The sequence below is a fragment of the Rutidosis leptorrhynchoides genome, chromosome 6 (genome assembly GCF_046630445.1).
Source record: "Rutidosis leptorrhynchoides isolate AG116_Rl617_1_P2 chromosome 6, CSIRO_AGI_Rlap_v1, whole genome shotgun sequence".
NCBI lineage: Eukaryota > Viridiplantae > Streptophyta > Magnoliopsida > Asterales > Asteraceae > Rutidosis > Rutidosis leptorrhynchoides.
This window is the reverse complement of record NC_092338.1, coordinates 332811778-332837806: the sequence shown is the minus strand read 5'-3', so window position 1 is coordinate 332837806 and position 26029 is coordinate 332811778. Positions and strand designations below refer to the sequence as shown.

General features: G+C 34.4%; 2 protein-coding genes and 1 long non-coding RNA gene across 10 annotated transcripts; 1 reads left to right on the top strand and 2 right to left on the bottom strand.

Moving 5' to 3' along the window:
* Nucleotides 1-317: 317 nt before the first annotated feature.
* On the bottom strand, nt 318-2610 carry LOC139855736 (uncharacterized). Of its 5 annotated transcripts, none has more exons than XR_011761541.1 (4): nt 2287-2610; nt 1991-2118; nt 958-1839; nt 318-664 (listed from the first exon to the last, which is right to left on the bottom strand). It is a non-coding gene; the product is annotated as an uncharacterized lncRNA (long non-coding RNA). The 5 variants fall into 5 exon arrangements; XR_011761542.1 differs by having other exon boundaries at nt 995-1839; XR_011761543.1 differs by having other exon boundaries at nt 1017-1839.
* Nucleotides 2611-3053: 443 nt separating this feature from the next.
* LOC139855722 (histone deacetylase HDT1-like) lies at nt 3054-5190 on the top strand. 2 transcript variants are annotated; one of them, XM_071844974.1, is made up of 8 exons: nt 3054-3181; nt 3277-3347; nt 3878-4092; nt 4221-4240; nt 4348-4389; nt 4478-4611; nt 4713-4848; nt 4938-5190. In XM_071844974.1, exons 1-8 carry the CDS (start codon nt 3169-3171, stop codon nt 5024-5026), a joined length of 720 nt encoding a protein of 239 aa, XP_071701075.1. In that variant the 5' UTR covers nt 3054-3168; the 3' UTR covers nt 5027-5190. The 2 variants fall into 2 exon arrangements, with proteins under 2 accessions (XP_071701075.1, XP_071701076.1); XM_071844975.1 differs by having other exon boundaries at nt 3063-3181; nt 4348-4383; nt 4938-5187.
* Nucleotides 5191-5838: 648 nt separating this feature from the next.
* Nucleotides 5839-9043, bottom strand: LOC139852062 (splicing factor U2af small subunit A-like). 3 transcript variants are annotated; one of them, XR_011760904.1, is made up of 6 exons: nt 8654-9043; nt 8222-8308; nt 8054-8135; nt 7836-7962; nt 6249-7488; nt 5839-6095 (listed from the first exon to the last, which is right to left on the bottom strand). XR_011760904.1 is itself a non-coding variant. In XM_071841281.1 (6 exons), exons 1-5 carry the CDS (start codon nt 8888-8890, stop codon nt 7158-7160), a joined length of 864 nt encoding a protein of 287 aa, XP_071697382.1. In that variant the 5' UTR covers nt 8891-9043; the 3' UTR covers nt 5839-6095; nt 7134-7157. The 3 variants fall into 3 exon arrangements, 2 of the variants coding, with proteins under 2 accessions (XP_071697382.1, XP_071697381.1); XM_071841281.1 differs by having other exon boundaries at nt 7134-7488; XM_071841280.1 differs by having other exon boundaries at nt 5839-7488.
* Nucleotides 9044-26029: the final 16986 nt, after the last annotated feature.

The window sequence follows — 26029 nt, the reverse complement described above, 5'->3', positions numbered from 1 at the left end:
AAAATACAACTCGGATAGAGATTCCGGTCAATATCAGAGTTAACTTTTACTCAAGATATTAACTTATTCGATCCAATCGAGTAAGGTTAATCTCATCGTTTGTTTTACGCCCTTGGAATCCAGATTTCAAATGGGGTTTACACAATTATTGGAGTTAAAACATTCGACCAATTCTTTTTCACAAATCAAACACTCAAATCTAAATTTACAATAACCAATTACGATATAGTTTTGATCAGAGAGTTATCCGTATACCACTTTCATTTTTACCATGCATCATCAAATAAATAATTTGAACATTTTTACCATTTCATTTATTTACCATTCCCACCACCACCCCTCTTTTAACTTCTCAAATTTACTTTGCACCTTTGCATATTCTTTTTCTTTTAAGCAATAACCGGGGTTTTCGCTTTGCAAGTGATTCAGTAGATCAAACAACTGTTACAATGGGTGCAAATCGTAACTGAATGATTTATGTGAATAATAAGCTCATTGATGTTCAAAAACTCTGTGATATTATTGACTTTTACTGTCATTTTGCATGTGTTTCCTCCGTAACAGGTTCCTTTAACTTCTTTAGGTAGTTGCTGACACACAGTCGTGTAAGAATAATAATTAGACGAAGAAGTAAAGCTAACCCTGAAGTTTAACTCTTTAAAGCCTGCAAAATGGTAATAAAAAAAAAAAAAATTAAGCAGCCGATTATACATGTTAGATAACTATCGGAATCAATATTATAGTAAATAAACCTATTAAGGGGTAAAACATGTTTGCGACAAAGTGTACATTTATGGTATGGGTCAAAATGAACTGCTAACGGGCCAAAATAGATTCCAATTGTATGATTATCTTGGAGATTTAAAAAATAAAAACGCCATTTCAATATTTGTTAAACCCTTAAGATAGTATGATAGGTTAAAATCAAGACTTAACCCAAGTCGGAATTTGGATTACCCGTTTCCTAACAATCTATTGTTATAAATATTCTCACAATGATCAACACTTTCCCCTACATGTCGCTGTTGTTTCCTGGGTTGCACCATTTGCAGATGCAAAAAGAGTAAGAAAAGATTGTGAGTGTGACCCGACCATTCCAGTCAAGAAGGTAGAAAATTTTGATTGACCTACAGAATTTTTAAACACATGAATCATAACAAATATAAAACCATTCAAATTAAACTTACATATAAATAAAAAGTATAGAATGACAATATATATTTAAAAATATAAAAACACCCTCAGATTAGGAGATGGCACTTTTCTCATAATGGGTAATGTTCTCCCTGTACAACGTGAAATATGCAACATCTCTTTTGAACCTGAGCTTAACTGGAACGGTTGAGGTGCTGCTTGAAAGAGTATGTATGAAATAGTCACAAATTTAAATAAATTAAAACAGTAGCTTTGTAATAGACAAACCATTACATATATTCACGCGAGAACTGGATATGCTGGCTCAATAGCAGTAGTAACGCCATTACTAAATGAAGCTAATTCATCTCATCTTCAAATGGAGCAACATAAGCAGGCGGATACTTCCAATGAAAGAGTTAAGCTGTCACATTTTTTAACAAAAAAGGGTATCGCTATGGGTAATTAATTATCATCAAGATATGTTATTTTAATTTTAAACAAATCAACTCTAGAAAAACCTTTAATAGATCACATGTTAGTTCAAAATAAATATGATAAACAAACAAAATGAATATGATAAAAAAATAATAAGTTCATTGTAAAGCATAACACATACGCAAACATACATGTACACTCCATAACAGATTACCTTGACATATATGTTTTTCCCTTAGTGAATCAGCACTGCAAATTCTCAATCCTCTGGAAGTTTGATCAACAATAAACACATAAACCAAACTATAGTGAACACATAAGCGGAATTATAAACAAAATAATTACAATAATATGTAATATACACCATCTATTTACTTTGTATTTAAGATTTCTCAACTTCTAGTCTAGTGTTAAATACCTGGTTTTTAATTATTCTCTGTATTGATTTTCGGTATTGACAAATATCCGGGTTAAGTTCTAATTGTCGTGTGCCAAATGGATCTAGGGTTGTAGCAGAATCATAGATGGTACCCATTTTTGCCAAACCTGATTCAAATCAAATATATCAAACTCAGTTAAATGATAATCTCAATTTCAAATGTAACTTACAAATAAAAATAAAACCGTATAAATACTTGTAGTAAAAATAATGTAAAACATTTATCAATATAAAACAATATAAATACTTGTAGTAAAAATCATGTAAAACATTACCTTTCGAGTGATAATTTTGAATGAATACAAAGGCAGTGGATACAAACGCAAATCTATTGTTACTTTCGAATGTATACGAAAGCAATTCGATTGATGTCATCGAATGGAAACTAACGACGTTTTAATTGTTCGCTCAAACAGAACAATAACAAAGCAATTAAATTGAATCTGCAAATTTGCTGCATATAGGACGATATGATTTTAGAGAGGGCTTGGAATCGATTTATCATTGTTTGGTTGAAATCAGTACTGGAGTCGAACATTGGGTGTAAAGTAGAGATGAATTTAGGGTTTTTTTGGTTTGTGTCGCCACTCAAATAGCAACTCAATTGAACCCCTATTTTTTTAGAAAAGGCCGCTACTTTTTGCTCAAAAAGGTAATTGTGTAATCAAACAATTCAATGATGGGATTATTAGCTCGTAATCTAGGTTAGTAGTTAATCAAGGGTTGAGATCAAATGAATCTTTTGTAATGTTTGGTTAAGATTGTGTTTCTAGTTATAATGTGAGCAAATTTACCTTTTGTTATTAAATATATTATTAAATTATTAATTAATATTAATATTAATATTAATTATTAATTATTAATTATTATTATTATTATTATTATTATTATTATTATTATTATTATTATTATTATTATTATTATTATTATTATTATTATATTATATATAAGAAAGATAACACCAAGGTCCAATAATAAGCGTGGTTAAAAAATTCGGCCCAAGCCCAAAAGAGATAATTCCCAAAACCCTGGCATAAACCCTAGCGGCAACTGCGCCTATAAGAATCATCTTTCAAACTTTGCTGTTCTTTCATTCCGCCTTTTTCTTCTAATTAAACACAAATTATTTCATTTCCTCTCCATCCAATTAAGCAGCAATGGAATTTTGGGGTAATATTCTTCTTCTTCTAATTAAACTTACATGTTGTAATACTACTTTTATGCCGGAGGTTTAATTACTCTTAATTTGTATAATTTGAATATAGGTGTTGAAGTTAAAGCTAATGAAAGCCTTAAGGTTACCGTTGATGATTTCAAGCTCCTTCATATTTCTCAGGTATTGTTAATTAGTTACTGCAATTTGTATGCATTTGTATTATTTATATGATCAATGATCAATATGATAATTTGTGTGTATTTATATGATTTATATGATTAGCCGTGTTTGTAACAAAAAAATCTTGTTATAGCTTGTAACTTAAATGTGATTTCCATTGATTGAATATATAAATAGCCTAAAATTGTATTTTCTTTTTTACATCCTAATCCTATTCATATTTAAATCTAACTATTTAGTGAGAAGTTTTTATAAATTAGTACTACAGTAATATGTATTTATTATTAATTAAACATAATAAATGTTTATTGACTTATTTCTCCACAGTACTATTTTGAACTCTTACATGTATTGTACTCGTAATAAGGTTACATAATTTACTTAATATTAGTTTTTCATAATATGTTCTATGAAATAAGGTGCTATAAAATATAGAATAATTACAATTTATGTATAAGTTAGGTGTTTTTATCATTTCTAGCTTTGTTTGGTACACTTGGTAATATGTTTGTGTTTATGTTTTGATGAAGGTTGCACTTGGGGAGGTAAAGAATGGGAAAAAGGCGGAAAACGTCCCTGTGAGAGTTAACATCAGCAATAAAAAATTTGTTGTTGGGACTCTATCATCCGAACGTGCGCCTCAAATCATGTTTGATTTGGTGTTCGAGCAAGATTTGGAGCTTTCTCATGGATGGAAAGACGGCAGTGTCTACTTTTGTGGATACATTGCTGATAATCCAGTTCAATATCCTTTGTTATAAATTTCTCTAATTTGTGTCTTATTATATATTTTTATGGCTTATTTTGGTATGTAATATCATTTAATTTATATATTAGTAAGTCTTGTTACCTTGACTTTTGCTTTGGTTGTACGGATAATCCTTTTGATATTGGTAAGTCTTGTATGGAATAATCTTTTTGTTTTTAAGGTTTTAAAAAGGATATAGTTTATTTATTAATGTATACCTATATACTTAGTTAAAATTTGTGTTTGTTTCAGATTCATCTGATGAGGAAGAACAAATGGCCTTAGCCGGTAATGGTAGTTACATTATTATCTACATGCTTACATTACGCTTTATGCTTGAATATTTGTATAGTTTTAGAAATTAATTTGCTTGTCTTTTTAGGTACACGGCCAAAGGCATCTTTGAAGGACTCGATGGATGTAGACGTTGAGGATGATTCTGATGATGAGGATGATTCTGACGATGAGGATGATTCTGAAGATGACTCCGAGTCTGAAGAAGAAGAAGAAGCAAAGGTAACTGATTACATTGCATTGTTTTGGGTTAATTTATACGTGTCAAACTATTTGATTTAGTTAAATGAGGTTTATTAATGTAACGTGTATTGGTTTTCTAGGTTTTACCTGTGAAAAGACCAGCTGAAGCTGTATCCAAAACACCAAGTTCTGCTAAGAAAGCGAAACCAAACACTCCACAAAATGGAAAATCAAAAAGTCCCCAAAATGGAAAAGCCAACACTCCTCAAAAAACAGGTATGGCGTAAAACTTGTTATGTTTTTATATCCAAAAAATGTTATGCACATCCGTATTGATTTTATGATTGACTTATTGTTATATGCAGATGGGAAGAAAGGTGGTCATGTAGCAACCCCTCATCCTAACTCAAAACCAAACTTCAAGAAGGGCAAGAAAAGTGGCAACCGATCTTAGAGGGTGAATCGGTCTTGGCTTTTGATGTTTTCCTGAACACAAATTTTGTTCCTATCTTAAAAGTTCTTGCTTTTTGTTTTAAGATATTGATCTACACATTGTTTTAAGGGGAAGTTTTCTTTAAAATTTTGTTCAATGATGTTTAAGTATCTATATGCATTATTTATCTTTGTGCTTTCTTGTTCCCAAATTGAGTGAGTTGAGTAGTGAATTTAATCAATATTCCTTGAGATTGAAATTATTTATAACTGATCCAAGTTTTGGTGAGTGAAAAGTGATGAACAATTCAATGCTGAACAACTGAGCTACAATGATTAATAGTTTATCCATTTGGCATAATTGTGTTGCAACATGATGCCATGATCGTGTATGTGTTATGAAATCAATAAATAAATAAAAAAAATAAACTTGGCTCAAATTCTAGTTAAAATTTTGGGACAAGGAAAAGCCATGTGAAAAAAAGACGGGTTAAAGTACTCGACAACTTGAATCACTTCTGGTTAAATTCGTAGTGGTACATGGCCCGAGTACGTCTATATTCATCGTCTTGGTTGCATTAGACCGAGGCTAGCTAATTCACAAGATCCAGTTAGAGGACCAAGTGCATTTTAAAATTAGGTACTAATGTGAAGTTGATATCAGGTACATCTAAAAGCTTCTTGTTTTTACAAGCCAGCTTGAATACACAGACCATCAAGCCGAACAAAAACTTCATAGAACACTCTACAACTAGTTAATGTGAATTCGCATGTAAGATACTAACTACCGCTACAGTGCCTCAAGTAAAAACCAAACAAACATTAAACTGACATTCGAAGAAGTTAAACCTGCTTACAAGACCAGATTCATGAGATCTAAGAACACATAATCAGTAAAGTGTTTAGCTTGAGAATCTAACACCATCAACATACAAGACCAGATTACTACTAATTAAACTGAAAATATCAACATACATTTAGACTTATATACTGACTAATCCTGGCCCTTGATTCATTACAATACAAATGACATTAGATGCAGCACCACAAAATGTTAACTCTTCTTCCCCTGCAAATTCCCGTTAATGAACCTGTAAACAAAATTTATAGTAAAAACAGCAGGGTAAGACAATTTGAAATTTAATCTTCTTTAGAAGCAGGACAACCGGGATCTGCAAATCTGAAAATTACTCTGCAACAATATGATAGCCTAACAAGGATGTGTATAACACAAAATGAATCACCTAGCCTTGAAGCGTGCACATATCACATAGAACCTGACTGCAAAACAACAATTTAATGCAGGCAGCGTATAAAGTATCTATGTATATGTATGCATGAATTTTCTATGACTATTAGTCAACACATATGTTACTAAAGGCTGGCAGATATTTGTGTTTTTGAGCTTCAAAATAAGTGGTCAATAGGTTTACTTGCTAATGAATCCCCTTTGAGGTGTAATAAACTAAAACAAGAGATGATCAAACATGACTCGATGCCAACCCATTATTGGACACTATTGGAAGAGACGATTTGTAACATTTATTATTATTATTACCTTTTTATTTTTTTTGGGCAAAAACTGTATACAACACCCTGGAACAACAAATAACCCAGAGTGAAACTATGTAGTGTGAATATGTTATAGGATGCTTGAAGTGCAATGTATATGTATAATACTTATAAAAATAAATCACGAATAACACCGAAAACAATTCTAACAATACAAATTCAATAAAATGTTAAACCTGTACACCACCTGCACAGTGGAAATGGCATTAGGACAACGATAATAGTGGTTTAGAGGACAGGATGAAATCTCTGTCTAGTGTCTCGAGGTAGCAAATTCAAATCATCTACTCATATATAAATCAATTCAGGCTTGTTTTTATCTCGTAACGGTTACCAAAATTACCCCAAACGAGACGCATACAACCTCCTAGCTCACTCTATATATAAAACCACAATTTTATCACGTTTGACACACCAAATAACTATTTCAACCTTTTGGATAAAAGGTTATTCAGGTGAAAATCGACAAACGCTCTTATCTGTTACCTGACTCACCCATATTACCACCTCTAGATTCATCTTAAAATCGACAATGCCAGTATAAAAAGAAGACTAACCAGACAAATGAACCCACAAGCAATTTAGTGAAAATCGTTGAGTTTTGCCTGTTCCCTTTGCCTGTTCCATTCCTCGATTTTAGCACGCCGTTCTTCACTACCTTCCCTAACTGGACTGAGGTTTTTACTGTGTTCTCTCCTATGAAGAGGGCTTGTGCTCCGGTGCCTCCTAGATCGACTCTCACTGTAGTAATCATCCTGATCCCTGTCCCTTTCATCGTACCTTCGGCTATGACCACGGCTTCCGTAGTAGGCCCGCTCTTCATAGCTGCGATGTCTATATGGACTTCTGCTCCTACTTCGGCTACGGCTATGCCTTCTCCTGTACCTACCGAATAGATCTCGCCTCAATTCCCTGAAGAAAAAAAATACAAAATTAGAAGATTGCAATATATTGAGTTGTTTTAGATATGATTATCTGATAACAGCAACTTGATATCACGCCAATCACCTTCTAATGTTTAGATAAATAGATCATGATACCATCTTATATCTTGTCTTATTAATAACAACAAAAAGCAACAAAAGCACATTCAAACACCATCTTCTACAGTCCATTATATAAAAACAAATGTTCTGATTATGAAAATCTGCCTCAAGATGCAGATTAAAACACCATCATATTATTTCTCGCATACCCTAGTCTTCACTGTTAACGATAATTAAAATTGAGAAGACATGAAGTAGTAATAAAAAAATAACCTGCCAATCTTTTTAAGATGCATGAAGTTGCAATAACCACCCCGATTGCAGGTGTTCTCCTCATATTGCCTGCAAGTAGCTTCCCGGAAATCAGTCACAGGCGAGAAGTCCACAATGATAGGTCGACCTGCAGAACGTTCTCGAATCCATTAACAAAAGTTCAAAAATACAATAAGCATAATATATCAATATATCAAGGATATAAAAGGAAATAATACCAGCATAGTATCTTCCAGTAAGATTCTTCAAAGCTTTTGCAGCATACTCTTCCTCCCTAAACTGAACATATACATTTCCTACCTGATATACATGACAGCAGAACAACAAATTATAAATATATTTCAAAAATGAATACAATAAAGGCTAGATAGAGGCAGTAATTTTACCATATGATCAGCAAGGTTGTCACAAACATTCAAACTTTCAATTTCCCCATACTTGTTCAGCTCCTCAAACAGATCTTCATAAAAATCCTACAAATTATCATAAAAATTGTAATATAGTATCACAAGCATTCACAATATGATTCTGAGTCAGCAAAATAAGGAGTAAAATCAGAGTCAATTCAGTCAACTAAAAATCTAATAATTTCATTTCAAATAATTCATATTATATCACCGACTCGACTCATAACTAAATTCAGTCCATTAGCATGTGTATAATTGTATCAACAGAGATTTGTATAATCTGATTACACTCGATCAATTCACGAGTCAACTCAGTAACTGTATCATGTGATTCGACTCAGAAAGGTACCGGCTACTGAGTCGACTCAATTTCATAACTACATAATCAATCAATCATAAGATTAGAGATACCTCGAAATGATCTTGAATTGTGCGAGGATCGATAGGGTTACCTTGAGCATCAACACCAGGAGTGATCATATCAGGACGCTGATACATATTAGATAGCAATAGCGTAGGACTAACGCTAGGTTTTGTATGAAGTCTGGAGCAACGATCACCATGTCTACATGCTCCGATTTTGAAATAAAAAGGACAATTAACTCTATCCTTTTCGGTTCCAAAAATTGACGCCAAATGCTCCGCCATTGTTGTGAGGATCAACTACGGAGTCTATGTTCGTTTGTTGCTAATTGTTCTAGGGTTAGGGTTTCTTTTTAAAATTAGTTGTGTACAACAAGGGGGTTGTGAAGATGGTAGAAATACGAGTTTATAGTTTGCAAGTTTATGTGTGTGTGAGGATCATACGTGGAATTCTGGATGCTTCTGTTAACTAATTAATGTACTAAGAATTGGCCAATGAATGACTCACCCCCTTAAGGGAGGTGGGTGTTGGATTCCTACTAGGGTGAGAATTTTTCAAATAATTGTATCAAAAATTATTTTTATCGGGCCCAAATGATTCTTTAGTCACACGTATGTGAAGATTGAAACAATGACAATGCAGATTCGTTTATCGGGTCTGGCATGCTGTGGGTAAATGGGTGATGGTGTTTCGCCAGACTCCAGTGTCAACACATGGCTAACATGTCCCTGCCGATACACATGTTTTGAAACAAACTAATTACTGTACTTTTATTTTATAAAAATAAAATAAATAATCTCTAGTTTCAATTTAATTGTGCCCAATAAAAATAGACATAGTTTAAAAAAAATATCAATAAACGTACTCTACTTTCTATAGATTTTTCAGTTTTACATTTTTTCTCCTTTAATTCCATCCACATACATTATAGGAAAAATTAAACTTAATTTTCTTATTCTTTTTTATTTATGAAAATGGACAATTAATTTGAGACATCTTAAAATAAAAAAAAATACTGGACTATAGATTTGAGAAGAAGTTAATAATAAATCAACTAAACATTTTATATTATATTATAGTATTACACCCACCTAAACCTAAAAACAACAAAACATAACAAAAGCTAATCCACAAAGCCAAGACCAAAAAACTTAAAACCATAATTATAATTATTAATTACTAATTATAGTTATTATAATATAATATAATATAACTATTAATTATTATTAATTAATTATTAATTATTATTAATCTTTTATACTAAATATGAAACTACTTTACTGTTCATGACGCTAAATTACTCTATGAAACTACTTTACTGTTCATGACGCTAAATTACTCTATGTAGTTCGTACATATTATTTTATTAATGTATCAGTTACTTTCTTTTCATATAAGTTGTAGCTAAGGTTGGGAAATTCGGATCTCGAAGACATCACGTTTAGACATTTTCTTGAATATCTCGGCATCGCGGAAAGATCTCGAGAAGATCTCGAACGTTGACTTTTTTAGCTTTTTATTTAATATAAATACATGTATATAAATAAATATATGTTTATTTATATACATTTTTGCGAGAAATTACAAGAAAATTCGAGAAATGAGCGTCAAAATCCTCAAACTCTAACAACAACGCTTTGATACCATGTGATAGGATCACATTTAGGTCCACCAACATGCCATGTGTAAAGCTCATGAGTTCCTTAGTACTCTAAAACCAATTGGTGATAGGGAAAGTTCTCTTAAGCTTATATACAAGCATTTGTTTCTTTCATTTTCCGATGTATGACACGCTTAACCGATTAGCTCCAACAATCATTTGTATGATCGCATTTAGGTCCACCAACATGCCATGCATATAAGCTCATGAGTCCCTTAGTTCTCTAAAACCAATTGGTGATAGAGGGAGGTTCCCTTAAACTTATATACAAGCATTTGTTTCTTTCATTTTCCGATGTGAGACACAATTAATTGATTAGCTCCAACAATAACCCCTTTAATCGGTTTATTCATGCACTTGTATCAATTAATGTGGCTTTTTATCGACGGACCCCGTTCAACACCATCTCGACTCATCCAGGATCCCCGACCTCCTTGGCCACGTTCACAGTCATCTCGGTTTGAACACCCGCTGCCACAATGATTACACCCATGTCACTCCGCTCTGATACCATGTGATAAAGAACAAGAATCGAAAACTAAAGATAAGAACAAAAGAAAGGAACATTATGATTAACACAAAACATCCAAAAGACTACATCTTTATTTATATTGCTTCACTTTCTAATGTGCTTACGAGACTCAATATATAGATACAAGAGAAGACCCGGAAGCCTTTAAACACAACAAAAGCATAACTACCAACTACATAATAAATGCTAATCACAACTACATTCTAACAATCATCGAGCCTTCTTTTAATAGATACAACTTCCTAAACCACAATATTGAAAGATATTAGACTGTTTTTTGTAATACTAGTACATTTTTTTTAGAACAGCAATTTTGGCATCGAATTCTCTCATTTTCTACTCACACACCCGTTAGGAAGAAACATTTCGCATCCATTGCGCAAAGCGTACCCGAAATGCTTTAGATTAACTGCTTGGCCCGCACAGAATGAAGGATACCAGATGCACAACTTTGGAGAAAACTCCCCCCCCCCCCACCCCAAGGATTTGAACCCACACAAACCTAGTAGCCAGGTTAACGCCATGTAGACGCCACATTATCACCATCTTTTTGACAATTATTAAATATTTCATTTTTTTATTGGGCATTTTTGAATTTTATATTACCTTCATGGGGTCTTAAACCAATAAACTCAAAGCATATATAATTTTGATTAAAATATCTTACTGAATTTAAGTTTGAAACTTACTATGACTTACTAGTCCGATTTAAGTATGAACTACGGGTCCAATTCTAAATTACTTTACTATATTAGTTTAAGTGACTGTGAATAAGTTACGAGTTTGATGAGGGTAACATATATTCACAATCAGACTATTGATTTACACTTAATTAATTGGACTTTCAATTCACACTAAATTTCAATTTAAATTCAATAACGGGATTTCAATTAAAATTACAAATGTATGAATCTTTAATAATCTATGAGCCAAAAAAAGTAACACAAAATACGAAAATAACTTATAAAGATAATGTAATTTTATAATTGTAAAAAAAGGATGATGACGTGGCGTTTACATGGCGATGACGTGGTTGTCAGCTGGATAATATTACCCCAATTTCATACTTTTCAAATTATAATCCTTTTTGAACAAAAAAAAAAAAAAAAAAAAAACACATTACTTTTTTGGGTATTAGAAAAATCATATTAACTCCATTAACAATTTATATTTATATAATTTACGTAACCTTTTTCAGGTAATTTATCTCTAACTAATATGTTAATGTAAAGGGTATATTATTATAATGTATATCCATGACCTGGAAAACAAGAAGGTATTAGACCACTCCCTATTTTAACAGTCCTTAACAGAATTTTCCTCTCACAAATTAGCGTCACATCAGCATAAAAAACTTTAACATTTCTTTACTAACTCCTCCCTCATTCCTGCCTTACACCAAATCACAAACATATCAATACAATATAATATGTGCCAAGAGGAATATTCAAATGAATCCAACTTTTAAGTTGAGATCCAAGGGACCAATCAGAGTGCAACATGTGACGCGGCAATCACATGAGATTGAATTTTTTTTTCCACATTTTTATACATATTTTTTCAAAAAATAGTTTTTTTTCAATCACATGTGATTGGATTTGACATGCAGTAAATCACGTGATTCTGCATGTCAATCACATGTGATTGTAAAAATCAATCACATGTGATTCTGTATGTCAAATTCAATCACATGTGATTGAAAAAAAAAATTCAAATTTTTTAAAAAAAAATCAATTTTTTTCAATCACATGTGATTGGGTTTTACAATCACATGTGATTGGATTTGACATGGTATTTCTTTTTTTTTAATTATTTTTTAAAAAATTCGAAAAAAATATTTTTATTTTCAATCCCACGTGATTGTTGCGCCACATGTCGCGTTCTGATTGGTACTTTAGATTTCAAGCAAATTATTGGATTCAAGGGATTACAACTCTATGTACCCAACACAAAGTACAATAAAAAAAAATAGAATGTAAATATCCTGCTTGTGTTCGTTAAACCTGTGTTGCAGGAGCCACTGGCTACCTGCTTAATAACTTGTTGTCTATCTCTGTCAAGGTTGAAAAAGACGCGAGACGGGGCCGAAACGGTAGCGACCTCAAAACGTCGCAACGGAAAAAAGGAGCCGAGACGGGGTCGAAACGAATGTTGACTAATGTTGACTTTTATATATATAAATATATATTTACACATATTTTAGAGCTAAAAAATCTTCGTTGACAAGTTTGTACCTATAATTGCTATTAGCGTTAATATAACACAAAATGGAATACTAAATTAAGTCAATTTTGATTGATTTGACCGACTTATGACCGATTTTAACATAATTTCTGACTTTTGACCGGCGTTGACCCGATTTTTCCTGCATTTGACCTGACTTTTGACCGTTGACCGGCTTATAAGAAAACGGGATGGGGGTAGAAACGGTTTAGTCATCAAAATGCCGCGACGGGTGAAATGTCCCGTTCATATTGATTATAAACGTTCCATATTAATTGATTTCGTTGCGAGGTTTTGACCTCTATATGAGACGTTTTTCAAAGACTGCATTCATTTTTAAAACAACCATAACCTTTATTTTATCGATAAAGGTTTAAAAAGCTTTACGTAGATTATCAAATAATGATAATCTAAAATATCCTGTTTACACACAACCATTACATAATGGTTTACACTACAAGTATGTTACATCGAAATCAGTTTCTTGAATGCAGTTTTTACATAATATCATACAAGCATGGACTCCAAATCTTGTCCTTATTTTAGTATGCAACAGCGGAAGCTCTTAATAATCACCTGAGAATAAACATGCTTAAAACGTCAACAAAAATGTTGGTGAGTTATAGGTTTAACCTATATATATCAAATCGTAACAATAGACCACAAGATTTCATATTTCAATACACATCCCATACATAGAGATAAAAATCATTCATATGGTGAACACCTGGTAACCGACATTAACAAGATGCATATATAAGAATATCTCCATCATTCCGGGACACCCTTCGGATATGATATAAATTTCGAAGTACTAAAGCATCCGGTACTTTGGATGGGGTTTGTTAGGCCCAATAGATCTATCTTTAGGAATCGCGTCAATTAGGGTGTCTGTTCCCTAATTCTTAGATTACCAGACTTAATAAAAAGGGGCATATTCGATTTCGATAATTCAACCATAGAATGTAGTTTCACGTACTTGTGTCTATTTTGTAAATCATTTATAAAACCTGCATGTATTCTCATCCTAAAATATTAGATTTTAAAAGTGGGACTATAACTCACTTTCACAGATTTTTACTTCGTCGGGAAGTAAGACTTGGCCACTGGTTGATTCACGAACCTATAACAATATATACATATATATCAAAGTATGTTCAAAATATATTTACAACACTTTTAATATATTTTGATGTTTTAAGTTTATTAAGTCAGCTGTCCTCGTTAGTAACCTACAACTAGTTGTCCACAGTTAGATGTACAGAAATAAATCGATAAATATTATCTTGAATCAATCCACGACCCAGTGTATACGTATCTCAGTATTGATCACAACTCAAACTATATATATTTTGGAATCAACCTCAACCCTGTATAGCTAACTCCAACATTCACATATAGAGTGTCTATGGTTGTTCTGAAATATATATAGATGTGTCGACATGATAGGTCGAAACATTGTATACATGTCTATGGTATCTCAAGATTACATAATATACAATACAAGTTGATTAAGTTATGGTTGGAATAGATTTATTACCAATTTTAACGTAGCTAAAATGAGAAAAATTATCCAATCTTGTTTTACCCATAACTTCTTCATTTTAAATCCGTTTTGAGTGAATCAAATTGCTATGGTTTCATATTGAACTCTATTTTATGAATCTAAACAGAAAAAATATAGGTTTATAGTCGGAAAAATAAGTTACAAGTCATTTTTGTAAAGGTAGTCATTTTCAGTCGAAAGAACGACGTCTAGATGACCATTTTAGAAAACATACTTCCACTTTGAGTTTAACCATAATTTTTGGATATAGTTTCATGTTCATAATAAAAATCATTTTTCCAGAATAACAACTTTTAAATCAAAGTTTATCATAGTTTTTAATTAACTAACTCAAAACAGCCCGCGGTGTTACTACGACGGCGTAAATCCGGTTTTACGGTGTTTTTTCGTGTTTCCAGGTTTTAAATCATTAAGTTAGCATATCATATAAATATAGAACATGTGTTTAGTTGATTTTAAAAGTCAAGTTAGAAGGATTAACTTTTATTTGCGAACAAGTTTAGAATTACTAAACTATGTTCTAGTGATTACAAGTTTAAACCTTCGAATAAGATAGCTTTATATGTATGAATCGAATGATGTTATGAACATCATTACTACCTCAAGTTCCTTGGATAAACCTACTGGAAATGAGAAAAATGGATCTAGCTTCAAAGGATCCTTGGATGGCTTGAAAGTTCTTGAAGCAGAATCATGACACGAAAACAATTTCAAGTAAGATTTCCACTCGAAATAAGATTGTTATAGTTATAGAAATTGAACCAAAGTTTGAATATGATTATTACCTTGTATTAGAATGATAACCTACTGTAAGAAACAAAGATTTCTTGAGGTTGGATGATCACCTTACAAGATTGGAAGTGAGCTAGCAAACTTGAAAGTATTCTTGATTTTATGTAACTAGAACTTGTAGAATATATGAAGAACACTTAGAACTTGAAGATAGAACTTGAGAGAGATTAATTAGATGAAGAAAATTGAAGAATTAAAGTGTTTGTAGGTGTTTTTGGTCGTTGGTGTATGGATTAGATATAAAGGATATGTAATTTTATTTTCATGTAAATAAGTCATGAATGATTACTCATATTTTTGTAATTTTATGAGATATTTCATGCTAGTTGCCAAATGATGGTTCCCACATGTGTTAGGTGACTCACATGGGCTACTAAGAGCTGATCATTGGAGTGTATATACCAATAGTACATACATCTAAAAGCTGTGTATTGTACGAGTACGAATACGGGTGCATACGAGTAGAATTGTTGATGAAACTGAACGAGGATGTAATTGTAAGCATTTTTGTTAAGTAGAAGTATTTTGATAAGTGTCTTGAAGTCTTTCAAAAGTGTATGAATACATATTAAAACACTACATGTATATACATTTTAACTAAGTCGTTAAGTCATCGTTAGTCGTTACATGTAAATGTTGTTTTAAAACCTTTAGGTTAACGATCTTGTTGAATGTTGTTAACCTATTGTTTATTATAATAAATGAGATGTTAAATTGTTATATTATCATGATATTATGATATATAATATATCTTAGTATGATGTATATACAGTTAAATGTCGTTACAACGATAATCGTTACATATATGTCTCGTTTCGAAATCATTAAGTTAGTAGTCTTATTTTTTACATATGTATTTCATTGTTAATACACTTAATAATATATTTACTTATCATTTAACATAATTAACCAAGTGTATCAACATCTTAATATGATTCATATGTACCTAGTAAGACGTTGTTATAACGATAATCGTTATATATATCGTTTTCGAGTTTCTTAAATTAATAGTCTCATTTTTATGTATATAACTCATTGTTAAAATACCTAATGAGATACATACTTATAATAAAATCATTTTAACTATATATATAACCATATATATGTCATCGTATAGTTTTTACAAGTTTTAACGTTCGTGAATCACCGGTCAACTTGGGTGGTCAATTGTCTATATGAAACCTATTTCAATTAATCAAGTCTTAACAAGTTTGATTGCTTAACATGTTGGAAACACTTAATCATGTAAATAACAATTTCATTTAATATATATATATATATATATAAACATGGAAAAGTTCGGGTCACTACAGTACCTACCCGTTAAATAAATTTCGTCCCGAAATTTTAAGCAGTTGGAGGTGTTGACGTATCTTCTGGAAATAAATGCGGGTATTTCTTCTTCATCTGATCTTCACGCTCCCTGGTGAACTCGGGTCCTCTACGAGCATTCCATTGAACCTTAACAATCGGTATCTTGTTTTGTTTAAGTCTCTTAACCTCACGATCCATTATTTCGACGGGTTCTTCAATGAATTGAAGTTTTTCATTGATTTGGATTTCGTCCAACGGAATAGTGAGATCTTCTTTAGCAAAACATTTCTTCAAATTTGAGACGTGGAAAGTGTTATGTACAGCCGCGAGTTGTTGATGTAGCTCCAGTTGGTAAGCTACTGGTCCGACACGATCTATAATCTTGAATGGTCCAATGTACCTTGGATTTAGTTTCCCCCGTTTACCAAATCGAACAACGCCTTTCCAAGGTGAAACCTTAAGCATGACCATCTCTCCAATTTCAAACTCTATATCTTTTCTTTTACTGTCCGCGTAGTTCTTTTGTCGACTCTGGGCGGTTTTCAATCTTTGTTGAATTTGGATGATTTTCTCGGTAGTTTCTTGTATTATCTCCGGAACCGTAATCTGTCTATCCCCCACTTCACTCCAACAAATCGGAGACCTGCACTTTCTACCATAAAGTGCTTCAAACGGCTCCATCTCAGTGCTTGAATGGTAGCTGTTGTTGTAGGAAAATTCTGCTAACGGTAGATGTCGATCCCAACTGTTTCCGAAATCAATAACACATGCTCGTAGCATGTCTTCAAGCGTTTGTATCGTCCTTTCGCTCTGCCCATCAGTTTGTAGATGATAGGCAGTACTCATGTCTAGACGAGTTCCTAATGCTTGCTGTAATGTCTGCCAGAATCTTGAAATAAATCTGCCATCCCTATCAGAGATAATAGAGATTGGTATTCTATGTCTGGAGACGACTTCCTTCAAATACAGTCGTGCTAACTTCTCCATCTTGTCATCTTCTCTTATTGGCAGGAAGTGTGCTGATTTGGTGAGACGATCAACTATTACCCAAATAGTATCAAAACCACTTGCAGTCCTTGGCAATTTAGTGATGAAATCCATGGTAATGTTTTCCCATTTCCATTCCGGGATTTCGGGTTGTTGAAGTAGACCTGATGGTTTCTGATGCTCAGCTTTGACCTTAGAACACGTCAAACATTCTCTTACGTATTTAGAAACATCGGTTTTCATACCCGGCCACCAAAAATGTTTCTTGAGATCCTTGTACATCTTCCCCGTTCCAGGATGTATTGAGTATCTGGTTTTATGAGCTTCTCTAAGTACCATTTCTCTCATATCTCCAAATTTTGGTACCCAAATCCTTTCATCCCTATACCGGGTTCCGTCTTCCCGAATATTAAGATGCTTCTCCGATCCTTTGGGTATTTCATCCTTTAAATTTTCCTTTTTTAAAACTCCTTGTTGCGCCTCCTTTATTTGAGTAGTAAGGTTATTATGAATCATTATATTCATAGATTTTACTCGAATGGGTTCTCTGTCCTTCCTGCTCAAGGCGTCGGCTACCACATTTGCCTTCCCCGGGTGGTAACGAATCTCAAAGTCGTAATCATTCAACAATTCAATCCACCTACGCTGCCTCATATTCAGTTGTTTCTGATTAAATATGTGTTGAAGACTTTTGTGGTCGGTATATATAATACTTTTGACCCCATATAAGTAGTGCCTCCAAGTCTTTAATGCAAAAACAACCGCGCCTAATTCCAAATCATGCATCGTATAATTTTGTTCGTGAATCTTCAATTGTCTAGACGCATAAGCAATCACCTTCATTCGTTGCATTAATACACAACCGAGACCTTGCTTTGATGCGTCACAATAAATCACAAAATCATCATTCCCTTCAGGCAATGGCAATATAGGTGCCGTAGTTAGCTTTTTCTTCAATAAATGAAACGCTTTCTCTTGTTCATCCTTCCATTCAAATTTCTTCCCTTTATGCGTTAATGCAGTCAAGGGTTTTGCTATTTTGGAAAAGTCTTGGATGAACCTTCTGTAGTAACCAGCTAGTTCTAAAAACTGGCGTATGTGTTTCGGAGTTTTCGGGGTTTCCTACTTTTCAACAGTTTCTATCTTTGCTGGATCCACCTTAATACCTTCTTTCTTCACTATGTGACTGGGGAATTGAACTTCTTCCAACCAAAATGCACACTTTGAAAATTTAGCGTACAGTTCTTCCTTCCTCAATACTTCTAACACCTTTCTCAAATGTTCACCGTGTTCTTGGTCATTCTTTGAGTAAATAAGTATGTCATCAATGAAAACAATGACAAACTTGTCAAGGTATGGTCCACACACTCGGTTCATAAGGTCCATGAACACAGCTGGTGCATTAGTTAAACCAAACGGCATGACCATAAACTCGTAATGACCGTAACGTGTTCTGAAAGCAGTCTTTTGAATATCATCTTCTTTCACCCGCATTTGATGATACCCGGAACGTAAGTCAATCTTTGAATAAACAGACGAGCCTTGTAGTTGATCAAATAAGTCGTCGATTCTCGGTAGTGGGTAGCGGTTTTTGATGGTAAGTTTGTTCAACTCTCGGTAGTCGATACACAACCTGAATGTACCATCTTTCTTCTTGACAAACAAAACAGGAGCTCCCCACGGTGATGTGCTTGGTCGAATGAAACCACGCTCTAAAAGTTCTTGTAATTGGCTTTGCAGTTCTTTCATCTCGCTGAGTGCGAGTCTGTAAGGAGCACGAGCTATTGGTGCAGCTCCTGGTACAAGATCTATTTGAAATTCAACGGATCGATGTGGGGGTAATCCCGGTAATTCTTTCGGAAATACATCGGAAAATTCTTTTGCGACGGGAACATCATTGATGCTCTTTTCTTCAGTTTGTACTTTCTCGACGTGTGCTAGAATAGCATAGCAACCTTTTCTTATTAGTTTTTGTGCCTTCAAATTACTAATAAGATGTAGCTTCGTGTTGCCCTTTTCTCCGTACACCATTAAGGGTTTTCCTTTTTCTCGTATAATACGAATTGCATTTTTGTAACAAACGATCTCTGCTTTCACTTCTTTCAACCAGTCCATGCCAACTATTACATCAAAACTCCCTAACTCTACTGGTATCAAATCAATCTTAAATATTTCGCTACCCAGTTTAATTTCTCGATTCCGGCATATATTATCTGCTGAAATTAATTTACCATTTGCTAATTCGAGTAAAAATTTACTATCCAACAACGTCAATGGACAACTTAATTTAGCACAAAAATCTCTACTCATATAGCTTCTATCCGCACCCGAATCAAATAAAACGTAAGCAGATTTATTGTCAATAAAAAACGTACCCGTAACAAGCTCCGGGTCTTCCTGTGCCTCTGCCGTATTAATATTGAAAACTCTTCCGCGGCCTTGTCCATTCGTGTTCTCCTGGTTCGGGCAATTTCTAATAATGTGGCCCGGATTTCCACATTTATAACAAACTACATTGGCATAACTTGCTCCGACACTACTTGCTCCGCCATTACTCGTTCCGACACCATTTGTTCCTTTCGTTCTATTAACCCCTGGTCCATAGACCTCACACTTCGCCGCGCTATGACCATTTATTTTACACTTGTTGCAAAATTTGGTGCAGAACCCCGAGTGATACTTTTCACACCTTTGGCATAGCTGCTTCTGATTGTTGATGTTGTTGCAGTTATTATTGTTGTTGGGATGATTGTTGTAGTTGCTGTTGTTGTTGTTGTTGTTGTTGTTGTTGTTGTTGTTGTGGTTATTGGGCCGTTTGTTGTAGTTGCGATTGATGTTGCGATTGTTGGGATAATTGTTGCGATTATTGTTGTAATTGCTGTTGTTGTTGTATTGGTGATTCTTATCACCATTTTCCTCCCACTTTCTTTTGACTTGCTTCACATTGGCCTCTTCAGTAGTCTGTTCTTTAATTCTTTCTTCAATCTGGTTCACTAGTTTGTGAGCCATTCTACATGCCTGTTGTATGGAGGCGGGCTCGTGTGAACTTATATCTTCTTGGATTCTTTCCGGTAATCCTTTCACAAACGCGTCGATCTTCTCTTCCTCATCTTCGAATGCTCCCGGACACAATAGGCACAATTCTGTGAATCGTCTTTCGTACGTGGTAATATCAAATCCTTGGGTTCGTAACCCTTTAAGTTCTGTCTTGAGCTTATTGACCTCGGTTCTGGGACGGTACTTCTCGTTCATCAAGTGCTTGAATGCTGACCATGGTAGTGCGTACGCATCATCTTGTCCCACTTGCTCTAGATAGGTATTCCACCATGTTAATGCAGAACCTGTGAAGGTATGCGTAGCGTACTTCACTTTGTCCTCTTCAGTACACTTACTTATGGCAAACACCGATTCGACCTTCTCGGTCCACCGTTTCAATCCGATCGGTCCTTCGGTTCCATCAAATTCCAAAGGTTTGCAGGCAGTGAATTCTTTGTAGGTGCATCCTACACGATTTCCTGTACTGCTAGATCCAAGGTTATTGTTGGTATGTAGCGCAGCCTGTACTGCGGCTATGTTTGAAGCTAGAAAAGTACGGAATTCCTCTTCATTCATATTCACGGTGTGTCGAGTAGTCGGTGCCATTTCCTTCAAAATAGTCAAATGGAACAAGTTAATCATACAGAATATTAAGAGTAGTCAATAGTATCTCGTAGCATAATATGAACTCATTTATAAAAGCTTTTTCTTCATATTAGCGTTTTATAAATTTAAATTCGGGTAGTACCTACCCGTTAAGTTCATACTTAGTAGCTAATATACAATTCAACTACTACAATTCTATATGAAAAACTGATTATAATAATATTTCGCGTTCAAACTTTTACACAATATTTTACAAACTTACAATACCGCTTATTTTACATATAGCATGAAATATAGCACACAATAAATTTGATACAAAATGATTGTGAAGATAATTCTAGCTAGTACACAAGTCGTTCAGCAAAGGCAATAAAGACACGTAATTCATACGTCCAGAAACAAGTCATGCATTCTGGTTTTACTAGGACTACTTCCCATCCTTGGTCTTGTGGAATATAACCGTTATGGCCGTTGATAAGACAGCGTGTTGTAACGTCGTCAAAGGGACGAAGGTTACGTAATGACCAACAGTCTCGTAATAACCTAAAAACCTCATTTCTTACCGCAATTACAGACTCCGTCACTTGTGGGAACGTTTTGTTTAATAGTTGTAGCCATATGCATAGCATGCTTCTTTATGTTGCATGTTAGCCGCTTTTTCTAAATCATGAAGTCCAATATTCGGATACATTGAGTCAAAATAATTTCTTAACCCGTTGTGTAAAATAGCATTTGGGTTCCCCGCAATATATGCGTCAAAGTAAACACATCGTAACTTATGGGTCTCCCAATGTGATATCCCCCATCTTTCAAACGAAAGTCTCTTATAAACCAAGACATTCTTGGAACGTTCTTCGAATGTCTTACAAACTGATTTTGCCGTAAATAGTTGTGCCGAAGAATTCTGACCGACTCTAGACAAGATTTCATCAATCATGTCTCCGGGTAGGTCTCTTAAAATATTGGGTTGTCTATCCATTTTGTGTTTTTATACTGTAAAATAGACAAGAGTTAGATTCATAAAAAAAATACTTATTAATACAAGCAATTTTTACATATATCATAAAGCATAAGCACACTATATTACATATATTACACCATACGAATACAACTATCTTATTCCGACTCGCTCATTTCTTCTTCTTCGGTTTTGGTTCGTTTTTCCAAGTTTCTAGGGATATATGATGTTCCCCTAATACTAGCTATCGTTTTCCACAACGGTTTAGAAAAACCTGGTGGTTTAGAGGTTCCCGGGTCATTGTTACAACTTAAGGACTTTGGGGGTTGACGATACATATAAAGTTCATCGGGGTTGGATTTAGATTTCTCTATTTTTATGCCCTTTCCCTTATTATTTTCTTTTGCCTTTTTAAATTCAGTTGGGGTAATTTCTATAACATCATCGGAATTCTCGTCGGAATCCGATTCATCGGAGAATTGGTAATCCTCCCAATATTTTGCTTCCTTGGCGGAAACACCATTGACCATAATTAACCTTGGTCGGTTGGTTGAGGATTTTCTTTTACTTAATCGTTTTATTATTTCCCCCACCGGTTCTATTTCCTCCTACGGTTCCTCCTCTTCCGGTTCTGATTCTTCTTCCGGTTCTTCTTCGGGAACTTGTGAATCAGTCCAATATATATTCGTCTCTTCGTTATTATTAGGTGAGTCAATGGGATTTTTGCTAGAGGTAAACATCTATCACACAATATCAAACATGTTAAGAGATTAATATATCACATAATATATAGATGTTAATAATATATAGTTTCCAACAAAAATGTTAAGCAATCATTTTTAAAGAAAACACGGTCGAAGTCCAGACTCACTAATGCATCCTAACAAACTCGATAAGACACACTAATGCAAATTTTCTGGTTCTCTAAGACCAACGCTCGGATACCAACTGAAATGTCCCGTTCTTATTGATTAAAAATGTTCCATATTAATTGATTTCGTTGCGAGATTTTGACCTTTATATGAGACGTTTTTCAAAGACTGCATTCATTTTTAAAACAAACCATAACCTTTATTTCATAAATAAAGGTTTAAAAAGCTTTACGTAGATTATCAAATAATGATAATCTAAAATATCCTGTTTACACACGACCATTACATAATGGTTTACAATACAAATATGTTACATCGAAATCAGTTTCTTGAATGCAGTTTTTACACAATATCATACAAACATGGACTCCAAATCTTGTCCTTATTTTAGTATGCAACAGCGGAAGCTCTTAGTATTCACCTGAGAATAAACATGCTTTAAACGTCAACAAAAATGTTGGTGAGTTATAGGTTTAACCTATATATATCAAATCGTAACAACAGACCACAAGATTTCATATTTCAATACACATCCCATACATAGAGATAAAAATCATTCATATGGTGAACACCTGGTAACCGACATTAACAAGATGCATATATAAGAATATTATAACACCCCTGATTTTTTTTTTTAAGTCACAGCGGAAACCTGTTTATAAAATCTTATACATAAATATAAAAGACACATGTTCTATATTTTATTTACATCATATCATATATTTAAAGTCCATTACATATATTAAAAATTGAGTGTTACGTTAAAACGATACTGGTAACAAAAGACGGGGCATCAGAGTTTCGACTTGTCAAACATATCATCCCGCATCCCATCTTCACCCTGGTATCTAACATGCAATCGTACTGAACCTGCAAGGGTGAAAATGTGGGGGATTAGCACAACTGCTAACGTCCTAACAGCATACAAACAAAGACAACTACAATATGAGGATCGGCGGCTTGTACGAGCACACGACTCCTAGCTGATCGGGCTAGAGTCTACCGATAGTCCTCGTTACTCAGTTGACAGTATAGTCATTCGGACACAGGTGATGCGTCATTCAAACTATACTCCACAATCAGTAGCCTTTGGACCCAACCTCCCCAGGCTCGGTTGACCTCATACGGACTCTAACCTCCCTAGGCTTGGTTATGAGTCCCCAGCCTCCCCAGGCCCGGCTGGCGTCAAACACAGTGCACATAATATCACACAATATCATCAACATGTAATAATTCACTAACATGTTAACCATTATCTAAACTTGGCAATCGGATATAACACTAATCTAAAAAATAGAGTAAACAACAGTAGCACGTCTTGCTACTCAAACTATATCCGGAGAGAGACCCACTCACCAATCGCCAGCAAAACTCAGTAGTCTAATATCACTGAGTCTTCTCCTCATCAGTATCACCTGAGAACAATACACACAAGTTAATAATTCACATTCCAAATACCAACATTATAACCTTATAAACAATATATGTATATGTATGTATGTATGTATGTATGTATGTATGTATGTATGTATGTATGTATATATATATATATATATATATATATATACACACACACACAATGCAAATTCACACAAGTGGGTCACTGGACACTAATGACCCAAATGGATCATAATTTTCCCACTTTAACTCAAATAAGCTCAAACCCATTTTAAAATATCGAAACATGCATATACACTTGACACGACATCGTGGACGTATCACAACCAACAAATACCCATTTCAACACAATATAGTCCAAGCGGGTCAAACGGGGTCAAACGGGCTAACAAACCAACACACGAACCATAGAACAAGTGTACGGGTCATCGGGGTGCGTCCACGCCAAGCCGCTGCACCCTACGGTGGGCGAACCGCAACATAGCAGCAGCATATAAGGCTGAAAACAGTAGCAAACAGCAGCTCCAGCTGCAAATTTGCAGCAGAAACTGCCCCGCGCAGCAGTAAAAACAGTAGCAGCAGCGTAGCTGCTGTCCCTCTCGGTTTCACCCACAAATTTTGAGGTTCGGGCTGTTTTTCTTGACCAAATCAAAGGTTAACAATGATGCACAAACATATATATATAACAAACTGATTGTGGAGTATAGTTCTGACTATCATCCCGCATCCCATCTTCACCCTGGTATCTAACATGCAATCGTACTGAACCTGCAAGGGTGAAAATGTGGGGGATTAGCACAACTGCTAAGTGAATGGAATCTATCTAACGGATCAAGTCTAAGCATCAATCCATCAATCAAATAAAAGTATGCTAACGTCCTAACAGCATACAAACAAAGACAACGACAATATGAGGATCGGCGGCTTGTACGAGCACACGACTCCTAGCTGATCGGGCTAGAGTCTACCGATAGTCCTCGCTACTCAGTTGACAGTATAGTCATTCGGACACAGGTGATGCGTCATTCAAACTATACTCCACAATCAGTAGCCTTTGGACCCAACCTCCCCAGGCTCGGTTGACCTCATACGGACTCTAACCTCCCTAGGCTTGGTTATGAGTCCCCAGCCTCCCCAGGCCCGGCTGGCGTCAAACACAGTGCACATAATATCACACAATATCATCAACATGTAATAATTCACTAACATGTTAACCATTATCTAAACATGGCAATCGGATATAACACTAATCTAAAAAATAGAGTAAACAACAGTAGCACGTCTTGCTACTCAAACTATATCCGGAGAGAGACCCACTCACCAATCGCCAGCAAAACTCAGTAGTCTAATATCACCGAGTCTTCTCCTCGTCAGTATCACCTGAGAACAATACACACAAGTTAATAATTCACATTCCAAATACCAACATTATAACCTTATAAACAATATATGTATATGTATGTATGTATGTATGTATG